This window comes from Carassius gibelio, chromosome B7 (genome assembly GCF_023724105.1).
Source record: "Carassius gibelio isolate Cgi1373 ecotype wild population from Czech Republic chromosome B7, carGib1.2-hapl.c, whole genome shotgun sequence".
NCBI lineage: Eukaryota > Metazoa > Chordata > Actinopteri > Cypriniformes > Cyprinidae > Carassius > Carassius gibelio.
Genome location: NC_068402.1, coordinates 16,396,064 through 16,411,286, shown reverse-complemented (window position 1 = coordinate 16,411,286; position 15,223 = coordinate 16,396,064). Strand labels below are relative to the sequence as shown.

General features: G+C 37.7%; 1 protein-coding gene across 1 annotated transcript in view; it reads right to left on the bottom strand.

Annotated features, from left to right (window-relative positions):
- Positions 1-6,698: 6,698 nt before the first annotated feature.
- The window catches only part of rfx7a (regulatory factor X7a), a 27,638-nt gene continuing 19,113 nt past the window's right edge, over positions 6,699-15,223 (bottom strand). Inside the window, exons 8-9 of the mRNA XM_052561493.1 lie at positions 14,910-15,211; positions 6,699-14,096 (exon numbers count right to left, since the gene is read on the bottom strand). Of these exons, the coding sequence (XP_052417453.1) occupies positions 10,668-14,096; positions 14,910-15,211 (3,731 nt within the window). The 3' untranslated portion in view covers positions 6,699-10,667. The remainder of the gene's footprint in view (positions 14,097-14,909; positions 15,212-15,223) is intronic.

Genomic DNA, 15,223 nt, shown 5'->3' with positions numbered 1-15,223 from the left:
TTTATGCTTTATAAAGCCTTGTCCCAATATTAATAGTCAGTAGTAAGCAGTTTATTAATACAGCTATAAATAGCTTGTTCTTGGTTTATAAGCACATTTATTAAAAAGGAGAGTAATCTTTTCAGTTATCTTCCTATGAAAAATAAAAAAAAAATAAAAATAAACAAACAACAACACAGATTGATACAGAACTCAGAAATTTTATTGTGGATTTATGATAAAATCAGCATGTAAAAATGAATTCATACTCCTCCGAGAAGACATAAGTAGTTCACACCAAACTTTTTCAACATGATGCTAATATACGGTTTAGGATACCTTAAATGGTGTGGCCATAGCGATTTATTAAAGTAACATAAAAAAATACAATAGTTATTTTACGATATCTTTAAAATTTTTCATTTCAACTCTTCATAATTTTTTATATATGTAGAAGTCATCATTTGAAGGAAGCACAGTATGTTTCATAGCTTTATCATTTTCAAGAGCCAGCATAAAATTAAAACTATCATAACTTATAAATCAAGCTTGCAATTCTTAGTACCAATAATGGCCACCAGATGGAGCTATAGGATTACTTTTAAATAATTATTGTAGAAACGAGTATAATTTAAATCATTTATAGAAATCTTTCAAAGAAAAATAATATGAATTTTATGTATTTACTGATAAAATGACCCTCACTTAATTAGAATAACAAGCTGAAGTATTGTGAACTGTATATTAAGAAATAATTCTTTATAGGCTTTATGGACAGATAAGTTTTGAGTGACTCTTGAAGGTTCAGCCCCACATCCTCTTTTACCACTGTTTAAAGAATTTATCTTACAGAACAGGTGCGAATGAATTTTGGATAGCTTGAATGGTTTTGTCGTGGTGATTTATTGAAATAACAGTAAAAAAGTAACCAGTAAATGTCTTTTTATTTTTTTAAAGTGCAGCTTCTAAACACTTCAAAAAAATGTACACATAGAAGACAAGTCATTCTGAGGAAATATGCATAGTTTCATGACTATACAACACTATATGGATGATAGAAAATTAAAAAACTATCAAACATCTGATGTAACTCTGTCCCTCTGTCACTGTGGGTAATGTGTGTGTGTGTATGTAAGTGAATTAGGTGTGAAACTATCAGGGAGCATTTAGTCTCCAGCGCCAACATTTTACAGAACTGCCACTTTCCTGGAGTCTCCAGAATTACTCTGTGTCAGGTTCTGAGAGATCTAAGATTCAAAAAAATTATTTAATTAGAATACCATGAAGTATTGTGAAATACTATATATTAAGACTTTATATATATAGGCTTTATGAACAGATTAGAGTGACTCGTGAAGGACCAGCACCACCTTCTCTTGTCCAATGGTTTGAGGAATATATCTTCCAGAATCCGGGATTAAGATTTAGGAGCTCTTTTTTATTCCACCTCCTTTCCTGAAAGTCTGTCTTGCAGAATTGACTAAAAATTAATCTTCACATTAATTCCTAATTATTTTGCAATTATTTTTGTCAGTTCTTCTTGACCTGTTTTTTTCTTCTTCTTTTCTGACCTCATGACCCAGTCAGCATTTTTTGTACAATGGCCAAAACTTATCAATTTCTGTATTGCATTTGTGTTTGATATTTCTCACAGGCTTTACAGAGTTAAAACTCTTTTTTTAGCGCATTTCATCTGTAAAAGAAAACATGCCCAATAATTCTGCATACATGAAAATAAGGAGTTTTTCTCTTCCAGCTTTCCTGGACTATTGTATAGCACTCATAAATGATTAAATAAAAAATAATGGTAGTTATTAAGATTGATATGGTTTGGAATTGGTAAAATGTGCTTGGAAAAAAATCACAATAAAACAATGTTTTAATGTTTAAGTTTGGAATATTAACTGACATGAATGAATGCTATATAAATATTGTTCATGTTAACATAATGTTTAGAAATGAAATATTATTGTAAAGTGTCACTAAAGTTATATATATTGTTCTGTGAATGTGATTTTAAAGTCTTGATGATTCGGATTAACCCTTTAACTGCCATATCCTTTAAAACCTCACTGCCAGAGGGATATTGTGAATGCATGTGCCCGCTGGGCACAGTTTACCTGATGCCACCGGGGTGGCGATGGCATTGGTGGCTTGAGCCCGCCATCGCTGCTTGCAGCTATATTTATTATTATTTTTTTTTTCCAACGTCTCGGGGGCTTTTGGGGCCCTTAACGTGCTTAAAAAGTCTGGAAAATTGGCACACAGATTGGAACCTGCGGCCATTAGGGCCGGGCAGAGACTGATACACGGGCGTGGCACAGGGGCTCTACAGCGCCCCCTGGAATATGGAGGGCCATATATCATACATTCTTGCTCGTAGACGTATGAAACTCGGTACACATATAAATCTCATCAATCCAAACAACTTTTGTATTGCATATCATAGGCTCCGCCCAACAGGAAGTTGGCTATTTAGGGTTTAGTATTCAAATTTTTCGTCAAAGTTGTGGGGGCTTTTGGGGTCCTTAACATACTCAAAAACTCTTGAAAATTTGCGCACACTTTGGAATCTGTGGCCTTTAGGAGCCTGCAGAGGCTGGGACCCGGGCGTGGCACAGGGGCTCTACGGCGCCCCCTGGAACACAGTCAGAAATGTTGATGTATAGCTCACACATACTTGCACATATTCATATGAAACTCAGTACACATATAGATCTCATCGTGCCGAACAACTTTCATATTGCATGTCATAGGCTCCACCCAACAGGAAGTCAGCTATTTAGAGTTATGTAAAAAGCGCATGCTCTGGAATTTGAAATACTTGTCATAGGTTTTTTTCTCGATTGCCGCCAAACTCGGTCAACATGATCTCAAGACACTGGGGATGAAAAATTGCCAGGGGATTTTTGATATCTCGAACGGTTTGCTCGTGGCGAGGCGTTGAAATTATGGCGAGAAATGAGAAACAGGAAGTGTCTAATACCGTCCACATACATTTCCTGATTTTAATCAAACTTCATCAGATTATTCGTTGTATGATGTCGATCGCATATATGTGACTATTAGGAGTCAAAGTTATAGCGCCACCAACTGGCAGAAGGAAGTGTGTCATTTTCAAAATGATTTGAATTCAGCATCTTATTATTACTCGATTTGCTTCAAACTTCATCAGAATAATGTTAAAACACAGCCGATATAAATCTGCAAGGGGGATATTGATATCTAAAAAATTGTTGGCGTGGCAACATGTCAAACTGGAATACTTCTCAGGTGATTTTGAGGCAAATAACATACTTAGAATTTCACAAAACTCTGAACACACATCAGTATTTCTGATAGGAACTTAAATTGTGAATGGATTTTGGATAGCTTGAATGGTTTTGCCGTGGTGATTTTTTTAAATGACCTTACAAAGGGAATCATTATTGTATTTTTAAATTGCAGCTTCCAAACACGTCAAATAATTTTTTCATACAGATGAAAAAGTCATTCTGAGGAAATATGCATAGTTTCACGACTTTACAACACTGTATGGATAACAGAAAATTAAAAAACTGTCAGACATCTCATCTCACTCTGTCCCTCTGTTTGAGTGTATGTGCTTCAGACTTCAATTGTCTGAGAGAAATTGCGCCCCTACAGGTTCAATTCCCGAACTTTTACTTTCACTTTTAAATCGGTTAAAAATACAAATAAATACTTAGATTTAATTCACACTGACAAGCTTAACCAACATATCTGATTATTACCGGTTCAGGGCTCATGGATAAATTATTTCTGGCCAGAGATACGTGAGAAATAGGAGAGATGAATCACCGCTGTGACCACGAGCGTCTGGAGTAAAGAGCTCAGAGAAAACGAATTTATTCCTGTTTTAAAGCTTTTAAAAATAAATTATTACAGCGATATCACACAATCAACCAATTAGAACACACCAAGAGCTAAATTCAGATGTTTTTGAACTGTTTGTGTGAAAATGAAATATTTGTGGCTGCCTAACTGAAATCACCGCCTCCGATCAGCGCGTACAGTGTCCAGCTCAAAACAAACGAATTTATTCTTGTTTAAGAGCTTTTTTAAATAAAATATTACCACAAATGCACACAATAAACCCATTGTAACACTACAAGAGCTAAATGCAGGTGTTTGTGACCCGTTTAAGTGTGCAAGACTATTTGAAAGCGCGACTGGCAGAATAACATATCTCTCGAGCTGCAGGTTTCTGTCTTTCGTCGTACGAACGAACACATCACGGACAAGATTATTTCAAAATACATAATAGCTTGGCGAATATAAACGAAAACAGCCACGTGAACATAAACTGGATCTACTGGATTTGAATATTAAAGTGACCACATTTACCACTTGCTTCTGTCTTCAATTTTAATCTATATAAAAAAGGAAACTCATTCGACTTGGCTGCTTTTTTAATGTGTGCGTATTTATTTATTTACCTTTTTATACATTTTGTATAATTTCATAGTTTGTGTATTACAATTATAAAAACAAAAATAAATTTAGCCACTCACATAGAAATAGCTTAGGCCTTAACCTTTTTCTGACAGTTTTAGGGATTTTTAAAAATCCTAAAAAAAAACTTATTTGTGCTGCAAATAATAATTTCAAACTCATTTGATACTGACCTATGACATCCTGTGACATTATATTTATTTGAATTTACATAATCTCATAGATGTAACATTAAATCTGTTCAGCTCACAGATCTATACTAAGCTGTAATGCAAGCAGAACTTTCACAAATGCTTATGAGTCATTTAAGGATTTGATAACACTGTAAAATAATGTCTAATTTGTTAACATTAGCAAATTCATTGATAACACTTTATAATAACTGCACTCATTAGTAAATAGTCAGTTCATGCTTTATAAAGCCTTGTCCCAATATTAATAGTCAGTAGTAAGCAGTTTATAAATACAGCTATAAATAGCTTGTCCTTGGTTTATAAGCACATTTATTAAAAAGGAGAGTAAAGGGTCAGTTATCTTCCTATGAAAAATAAAAGATAAAAATAAACAAACAACAACACAGATTGATACAGAACTCAGAAATTTTATTGTGGATTTATGATAAAATCAGCCTGTAAATGAATTCATACTCCTCCTCATACTACTCCATACTCCTTTTTCAACATGATGCCAATATACTGAGATGTTAAATTGTGAATGGGTTTAGGATAGCTTAAATGGTGTTGCCATAGAGATTTATTAAAGTAACATAAAAAATACAATAGTTATTTTACTATATCTTTAAAATTTTTCATTCTAACTCTTCATAATTTTTTATATAAGTAGAAGTCCTCATTTGAAGGAAGCACAGTAAGTTTCATAGCTTTATCATTTTCAAGAGCCAGCATAAAATTAAAACTATCATAACTTATAAATCAAGCTTGCAATTCTTAGTACCTATAATGGCCACCAGAGGGAGCTATAGGATTACTTTTAAATAATTATTGGAGAAACGAGTATGATTTAAATAATTTATAGAAATCTTTCAAATAAAATAATATGTATTTTAGGAATTTTACTGATAAAATGACCCTCACTTAATTAGAATAACAAGCTGAAGTATTGTGAACTGTATATTAAGAATAATTCTTAATAGGCTTTATGGACAGATACGTTTTAAGTGACTCTTGAAGGTTCAGCACCACATCCTCTTTTACCACTGTTTAAAGAATTAATCTTACAGAACAGGTGTGAATGAATTTTGGATAGCTTGAATGGTTTTGTCGTGGTGATTTTTGAAATAATAGTAAAAAAGGAACCAGTAAAAAAAAGTGCAGCTTCTAAACACTTCAAAAAAATGTACACATAGAAGACAAGTCATTCTGAGGAAATATGCATAGTTTCATGACTATACAACATTATATGGATGACAGAAAATTAAAAAACATACATCTGATGTCACTCTGTCCCTCTGTCACTGTGTGTGTGTGTTTGTGTGTGTTTTAAGTGAATTAGGTGTGAAACTATCAGTGAGCATTTAATCTCCAGCGCCAACATTTTACAGAACTGCCACTTTCCTGGAGTCTCAGAATTACAATGTGTCAGGTTCTGAGAGATCTAAGATTCCAAAAAAATATTTAATTAGAATATCATGAAGTATTGTGAAATACTATATATTAAGACTTTATATATAGGCTTAATGAACAGATTAGACTGACTCGTGAAGGACCAGCACCACCTCCTCTTGTTTGATGGTTTGAGGAATATATCTTCCAGAATCCGGGATTAAGATTTAGGAGCTCATTTTTATTCCACCTCCTTTCCTGAAAGTCTGTCTTGCAGAATTGACTAAAAATTAATCTTCACATTAATTCCTAATTCTTTTGCAATTCTTTTGTCAGTTCTTCTTGACCTGTTTTTCTCTTCCAGCTTTCCTGGACTATTGTATAGCACTCATAAATGATTAAATAAAAAATAATGGTAGTTATTAAGATTGATATGGTTTGGAATTGGTAAAATGTGCTTGGAAAAAAATCACAATAAAACAATGTTTTAATGTTTAAGTTTGGAATATTAACTGACATGAATGAATGCTGTATATAAATATTGTTCATGTTAACATAATGTTTATAAATGAAATCTTATTGTAAAGTGTTACTAAAGTTATATATATATATATATATATTGTTCTGTGAATGTGATTTTAAAGTCTAGATGATTCAGATTAACCCTTTAACTGCCATATCAAGTTCAAGTTCAGGTTCAATTTATTTGTATAGCGCATTTACAACAGCCTCCTGGCTGACCAAAGTGCTTTAACATAAGAGCAAGAATATTACACATACATAAAAATAGACCAGACAAAAAATTTAAAACCACCCATTTCAAAATGTAGCATAACACAGTAGTCAGTACACTAAGGAAAATAAAAAAGTTTTTAGCAAAGATTTAAAAATAGACAAGGAAGGGGCCAGTCTGATCTCTAAAGGCAGGGTATTCCAGAGTCGTGGCCCAGCCACTGCAAATGCACGCTCCCTTCTACGCTCCCCTCTATCCTTTAAAACCTCACTGCCAGAGGGATATTGTGAATGCATGTGCCCGCTGGGCACAGTTTACCTGATGCCACCGGGGTGGTGATGGCATTGGTGGCTTGAGCCCGCCATCGCTGCTTGCAGCTATATTTTAATTTGTGATTGGTCTGTTTGTATGTTGAGTTAAAATTTAATGCAAAGCAAGCGACTCATCATCAGCCAAAAGAGAATCTCCCTTTTACTTCACATGAAACACACAGTGCTTCTATAAACACTATATCCCTATATATTTAATAGGAACATATTTGTCAAATAATTCTCATAAATCCCTGTTATATCAGTTTCAATAGGTTGGTTGTACATGATAAATGTTCATGCTCAAAGTACAGCTTGAACTGGTTGACTGTTTTATTCTAAAATAATACTGGCAGGACTAAGCTTTGCATTCTTCACAATGAACCATTTCAATTAATATTTCAAATGAGATGTGTTGTATTATTTTTACACAAGACAATCCTGGCTTTCCAAATAGTCTGAAACAGAGAGAACAAATTATTTGCCATACTTTACAAAATGTTTACTGGTTTTTAAAACCACTTTAAAAAAATCTCAACATCAGTAAGCACTTTCAATACAAAAGAATGAAGAAAATCTTGCTGTAATGTCATAACAAATTTCATCAAACTACCATAAAGCGTCTGTACATAAACAATAACCGCACGAGGGAATAGAACGGACAATTCTACCAAGTCAAAGTCAAAGAATAATACAGTCACGTTTCTGGCCTGCTTCTTCATTAAAGTAGAAATAGTAGTGCTTGTTCAAAAAAACAAACGTTTACATACTTTTAAGAGGGAGGAAATAGTAATGACAAGAAAACGAATTATGTCACAAGTGAATTTTCTTCTGCTGGACAGAAATACTCTTACTGTTACTGCAAATAAAGTCATGACATATGTACAGAGATCAAATGCAAATTTACATTTTTTTTTTTTTTTGTAAATGAACAGTGGATTATTTAAATGTTTTTAATTGAACATTTCAATTGCTTTCACTCATTTACATGTAAGCATTTCTCAAGAAGATCCTCAAAGGGCTCCTGAACATAAGAACACAAACGGACACTTTTTTACTTTAACCCCCCAAACAGTAGCTCCTCAAAACAGTGTACTGGGGCTTCATGTATTGCACTGCAATTCTCAAAGCCAAAGTTCCTCAATGAAATTAGTGCAATAAAAAGAAGAACTTTGAAATGAATTGAACTTGAGAACAACTTTGAAATGAATTTTGAAGTGAATTTTCAGTTGTTACATTTCCAGTGTTAACTGCTTAACCCTGTGCAAAAAAACAAAAAGGATATGAAAAAACCACAACACATGCTATATTCTCACACAAAAGCACACTCTTATGTGGGAACAAAAACTGGAAGCCAAATAATAAATAAATGAGAAGAAAAGCTTGAAAATTAAAACTCACAACAAGCTACAGTATATCTATACAAGAGATGTCTAGTTATGTAAACTATTAATTGTAACAAAAACAAAACAAAAACTTTGCCAAAGACCACTGGGTCACTATCATCATGGTCACATTGTCAACAAGATTGTTAATCAAACTTGTAATTCAGTGTTATTTTTTCCTTTTATAAATGGAGCTTATTTACAGAGCGTCACAACAAACAGAAATTCCATAGTGGACTTTCTTCATCCTATAAATACCAGAAGCATGAAGTCTGACATGCCATGTTAATAAAATTCAAGTGCTACAGTGGTCATATGCAAGGGACACAATTATGCATAAAACAAATTCCCTTTTCAACCCCACGATCTTGGCCCCATTTAAACCTGGGTGACATTTTCATAAATCCATTTTAAAACATGCATCTTAAAAACTGGGGTAAGAATTGAATTTGAAAGTGGTGATGCTAAAAAGGTAGACTTCCTATTTTTTCGCAGTAATTACAAAACTTTGGTATGGAAGTAAGGCTAAGATGGAATTCAATAACTACCGCACTCAGTAACAAAGTGTCTCTTAAGCTCTGCTATTCTGAAAGCAGACTACTAATCAAGTACTTCAGTACAGTTATGACCCTTTGAATGAAATGTCTTCATTCCAGCTTTCAAAGCGAGTGGGGGCAGGGGACTATCTGGTGATATTAGCGGCGCTGAGCTCATTTATTAGTAATGTGATCTGGGTATTTTTTTAGTTTCCTGATGTTTTTACAGCTGGTGTGATGGTTTGATTAAGGGGTAAAGGCTCTTTATTAGTGCATGTTATAAAGAAGTTCCTGAATGAAGTGCTCAAGTAGAAAACAGTCGTTGAAAATGCCAAAACAAGGCATGTGCACGAGACAATATATACTTTAATGAATCTCATTTATGCAAACTGCCAAACGACATTGGGGAAAATTTATAACAAAAATAAAAAAAAAGTGGCTACTCATCTATTTCTTGGCCACATAAATGCATAGTTAACAATATCATTTGGGATAGTTTGACAACTGTTGTAAAACTTTTTTTTGTTTTACAACTATACTTTGGCATTTTGGGTTCACCAGTTACGATTAACCAACCAATTTCTACTTCAAATTCTTCCATTTTAAATCCATATTCGAATAGCAAATGCAATATTAAGGTGCCAGCTAGTGCAATAACCAGTGCCATGATCATTCATTGACTTTTTCTGTTGGATAAAATCTGATTGATATCTTCCAATTTAGAGGTTGGAGAAACCTGAGATGCAGCTTAGGGGTGAAAAAAAACCCTACATAGGTCAATATTTTTACCTTTCAATTTAAGTAAGTTTTAGCATAAGTGAATTTAAATTTCAAAAGTGCACTCATTTATTCATTTATGTAACAAGCGATTTTGTGTAAGTAGATGCATACTTCCCAATTGACATAGTGGTTGACAATAAGAATAAAGCTGCAAATGTAAATTGTTTACTGGCTCACGTTACAAATTCTAACATGGTGGCACATTTGTGTGCAATAATTTATTACTTTGTAATCAGAGGCTGCAGGTATAAGCTGTTGTATTTCAATATTAAGCATCCCCTGAAAGTTTAACATTGCTAATGGGATCTTCCCTTATTCTTGTTTACTGAAAGACAATACAGATGTTCAACATGTTCAAAGCTGATTTTCTGCACACGGAAGCACCGATTTTGTTTACAGAGTGAAAAAGCTAATTAGATGAGGTACAGTACCTCTTTATAGCTGGTGTTACCTCAAAATACAAAATATTTTTCTTCAAGATAAAGGGTTAAAAAGAAGTTATTTTCCAATCTTCCATACAATACCCTTTTACTGCAAAACGTTCAAAGGATTGTATAAAAATTGTGTAACTCAATGCACAAAACAGTGTAGAGGCATAAAGATGTCTCCGATGACTTCTTATGTAAAGCTCTGACGTGTTTTCTTGCAAAACTGGTGAGAAAGAGCAGGAAAAGTGTGACAGTATTTCTAGGTTAGGCTGTTTCTCAAAAACCACTGAGACAAAGAACCAGCAATCTTGATAGGGCAATCATTTCTGTTAAGCCTGGCACTTCAATATAGACCTGTGTTGTGACGTCCAGGGGCTCATAGCAGTAGGTGCTGCACGACGAGACGAATATATACATTGATGAGATTTCCAAAATACATACATGGAAACCTATCCAAATAGCAAAACAACACAAAAGCACAAATTAACCCAACATTTCCACTGTTGCCTGGTCTTTGTTCTCCAACCAGTCAAAGCCCGCAGAATTCACAGTCTCGCTGCATATCTGTTGAAAAAGTGGGTCGTTGTTCAGTTCTTCCAGTGTCGAGTCTTCATATTGTCCTTGCTGTTGACTGGGGTCAAAAAGAAGGTTGGTGTCCAATGTATTTAAGTCATTTATGTTACCGGTAAGCTCAGAGGTTAGTCGCATATCGCTGGGAAACACTGAACTCCCAGCACGGAGCTCTGATCCTTGCCCCACACAGCCAGCATTCAAGCTTTCCTCATGTAAAAGATCTTTAACAGTTCTGTCTAAATCCAAGGGTTGCTGGTGCTGATGCTGCTGGAGGCTTTGCTGTAGAGGCAAAAGCATGGCCTGACTCTGTTGTTTCTGCCCAAGGAGCTGCCGTCTGCCTAAGTGCTGCTGCTGTTGTCGAGACTGGTGCTCCCCTGAGGCTGATTGTGCTTGGCTTTCATCTACAGAGAAGCTCATCGGCTCCTCTCTGGCATTTTTCATGAGGTAACTAGGCTTCTGGGACTCAAAGGCTGATGAACAAGGCGAGATCAGAGCTTGGTGGCTGGCACTACCAGGAAAGCTGGGCACTGTGGTGGTCTCCAGAATCTGGGTGAGATTCATGCGGGCAGTGTAGTTGGATGGCATGTTGTTGATTCCGAGGCCACGTACAGAGTCATCTCCATCGCCATCCATTTTGTTGATGAGGACATTGCTGATGTTTTTGGTATTCATCTGCTGGCCTGCTTGCATGGGTAGAACCTCAGACTGCATCATCACTGTGACTGGAACAGACTGACTCCTCTGTGCCATGCTGCTGATGCTTGCATCAGGGTCACTGTTAGAAAAGATGTTTAGCACTTCAGGTGTTACAGGTGAGTTGAAAGGTGAGACCACAGAGTGGGGAACACTGGGATTTTGGGTCCCGCTCAAGTTGCGCTGCCTGACTGCTGGGCTAACGCTGCGGCATCGAAATGTTCCAGACCCTGAGTTGGCCTTGTTGTCAAGGGGTGCTGGAACAGCAAAACCCTCTTTCCTGTTGAGGCTAGCCATGCTTGCCACTTGTTGTTGGACAGGCGAAATGGGTGTCAAGCGGCTGATATGAGTGTCATGATATCTGTTTTGCGACTGACAGGTCTGGCCTGGGATGGCGAAGGCGTGAGGCTTTCGAAAGTGGTCATCTACTAGGTCTTGGTAGCTGGGCAGAATGGTAATGCCATTGTTGGTGTTCCCACCACTGTTACTGTACCCACTGTTCATCCATTCCAGTTTAGTCTTATCTGGATGTGTGGCCATTGGTCTTTGCATTGGCTTGACAGGGCTTGAGGAGACGATACTTCCATCGTGGTATCCAGTGATGCTGGAGTTAATAGGAGTAAAGGCAAAAGGGTTCCTGCATTCCACAGGGCTTGGTGGGATACTACTGCTGCAGTTGGAGTGGGGAGTGCCAATAGGTGTCTGTCGACTACTTCCAAGAGCGCTGTCGACCGGAGTGGTTGGGGCTAAGCGCGAACAGGGGCTTTCATGCATCATACCTTGACCACTTCCGATCATCTCAGAAGTGGGAGTAGGTGTAGGAGTGGGTGTTTGGATTGGGGTGCTGCTGCTATGAGCAGAGCTGTAATACAGGGTGTTGGTCTGGAGGGTGGACATCATGGTAGTCTGCATGGTTTGTTGCTGGCCTTGCAGTGAATTATCCACACAGTTGCTGAAACTTTGTATGCTACTGTTAATTTTCATCTGCTCTTCCATTTGTACAAGTTCCTCAACAATGCTATCCTGGGTCATGTCATCATCAAACGGAAAGTAGCTAAGGTTGGCCTGGGTTCTGTAGTCACTCATCTGAGCCTGCTGGTTGGAAGAAGAGGCTTGAGCAATTGCAGGAAGGGGCTCCATCAATGGGGTGGACATTTGCTTTGGCTCAGACGCCATTTGCGGGCCATAAACTTCCTGATGTTGTTGAGTAGCATCTTGCAGCTCACTATCCCAAAATACACTCTTCAGTTCATATGTGGCAGAAGAGTCAGGCTGGTCTATAAGCAAATCCTGTGACTTTTTGGCGACTTGTTGCAGCAAAGCCTGTCCTGGAGCACTAACAGTTCTGGTGACCACAGCTCTACCTTCGACACCTGTTGAAGATTCTTCCCATCTCCCTTGGGAGATGCTTCGAGGTCTGCAAACAGTCTGAAACATGGTATTCCCCACTGAAGTATCCTGACCTGCTGTAGAGGTGACAGGAACTCTGTAATCCATTACTGATGAAGCTCCTTCCCATCTTCCCTGGGAGATGCTTTGAGGCCTGTGAACTGTCTGGAAGCCAGTATTCCTGACCGGACATGCAATAGCTTTGCCTGTCACTTTGAGAGGTGCACTTTCTGTCCTTATAGGAGTGCTTGATCTTGGAATTTGCTTTGCCATTATGTTTGACTTCAGTCCATCGGATCCACCTGCTGGTAGAACAGAAATATGGGCTTTTTTAACAGGTGTTGGGCTCAAATCAGTGCATAAGCTAGGTCTTTTGTGAGGGCTCCTGGTTGCCAACACTGAATCTTTGGGTGATGTCACAACCCCATTACCACTGTTTGAATGAGTGCTACTTGTGTTCCGGTACAAAGTGCTTTCATTAGTGTTGGACGAATTATTGCTGCCAGCAGACAGAGTTTTGACACTAAGGAGTGTCCTCTCACTGCATTTGGTCCCTGTTAGAGTGTCCAATCCCAGAGAGTCCTTGTCAAGAGGAGTGGGTACGCTAGCCGCTCTGGGTTTGAATATCCCTGACCGCTGTACACTACCAACGGTGTCCAGAGTGGTTGCCAGTCTACTTGTACTACCGTGCTCTTGACCACTTCCAATTATGGCTTCAGTATTTGTTTTAGTGTCGATGACAGGGGTCGTGGATGTTGAGCGGCCTAACCTTGCCAAAACTGATGGCATTACAGCTATAGACCCACTGCGAACACGTGTAACTGGCTGTGGATCATCATTGATGCTGGCAACTCCAGCAGATGCAGGTCTGACTTTGTTGCTAGCAGGGGTATCAGCTAGTGTGCTGGTCCCACTGCCATTAGAGCCCAGAGATATAGTCGTCATCTTGACTACATTGACTGAACTGACATGCGGAGTTGACATCACCGTCTTGATGGGGCTGTTGGTGATAAGCAATGTTGGTGAGCGCAGGGTTATGCCACTTGAGGCAGATGGCTTGGGCAGGATTTGGGCATAACGATGACGGGCTGACCGGTCGCTTATCGGACTAGCCGAAATATTATGAGGTGTCTTGGGGCACTGCTTCACAGGGTGCACTGACTGGGTAACCACTTGAAAGTTTACAGGAAGAACTTTGCTGTCTGCAGCTCCAATTGGAACAGGGCTAGGAGACAACAACTGCCTGCTCCTCTGAACCTGCAGGAAATACAAAAAAGGAGGAATGAGAAATATTAGTCAAAGAACAGGTGCTACTATAAATTAGGGATAGTTCCCCCCGAAAAAAATCTATTCTGTCATTAATTACTATCATTCCAAACCCCTACCACCGTCATTCATCTTTGGAACACAAATATAGATATTTTTATCTATAGAGCTATATATAGAGCTTTCTGACCTTCCATAGACTGCAATGCAACTGACACGTTCAAGCCCCAGAAAGTACAGCAAACTTAAAAATTGTCCATGTTACATCAGTGGTTCAACCATAATTTTATTTACAAGAATACTTTACTTTGTGTGCAAAGAAAACTAAAATAACGACTTTTTTCAAGAATTTATTTTGTTCCCTGTCTGTCTTTGACATGCATTCTAACATAGAACCCGGATGGCACTGTGCCTTATTTACAAGTGTGGTACTCTTGTGAACGCACTTCAAAGACTGAAAGGGAGATTAGGAAATTGTTGAATGAAGCCCTTATTTTTGTTTTCTTTGCATATTCTCGATGTATTCTCGTAGTTACATAAAATTAACGTTGAACCACTGATGTCACATGGACAATATTGACAATGTGCTTGCTACGATTCTGGGTCTTGAACATGTCAGTTGTGTTGCTGTCTATGCAGGGTCAGAATTTCATCCAAATATTTACATTTGTTTTTAAAGCTGAATGAAGGTCTTACGGGTTTGAAACAACACAAATTCATGGGTGTGTAATTCATTTTTGGGTGAACTATCTCTTTAAAATGTAATTTGTCATTTTTGTCTTTTGTGTGAAAGTCATAGTTTACCGTGATAGGGCTGGAAACAGCCGCAACCACAATCCCAATAGATTGAGGTGAGAGAAGAGCAGGGCTTCCACAGGGTATGCCTGTTCTTGCCCCAGGAGTTATGCCCCCATCTGCCCTCCTGGCCTGAGCTTCACCAGGGAGTGGAGAATGCAGTTTCTGTTCTTGCTGCTTCTTCTGGATCTTCCTTTGTAGTTGCTGTTTGGCATCTACTGAGGGTGAGACCAGGGTTTTAACCTGTGGTTGGAATGAGTGTGCATCGGTTGTGGGAGCAAATGCAGATGATTGAATGGACAATTTTGCTCCTGTGGGAAAGA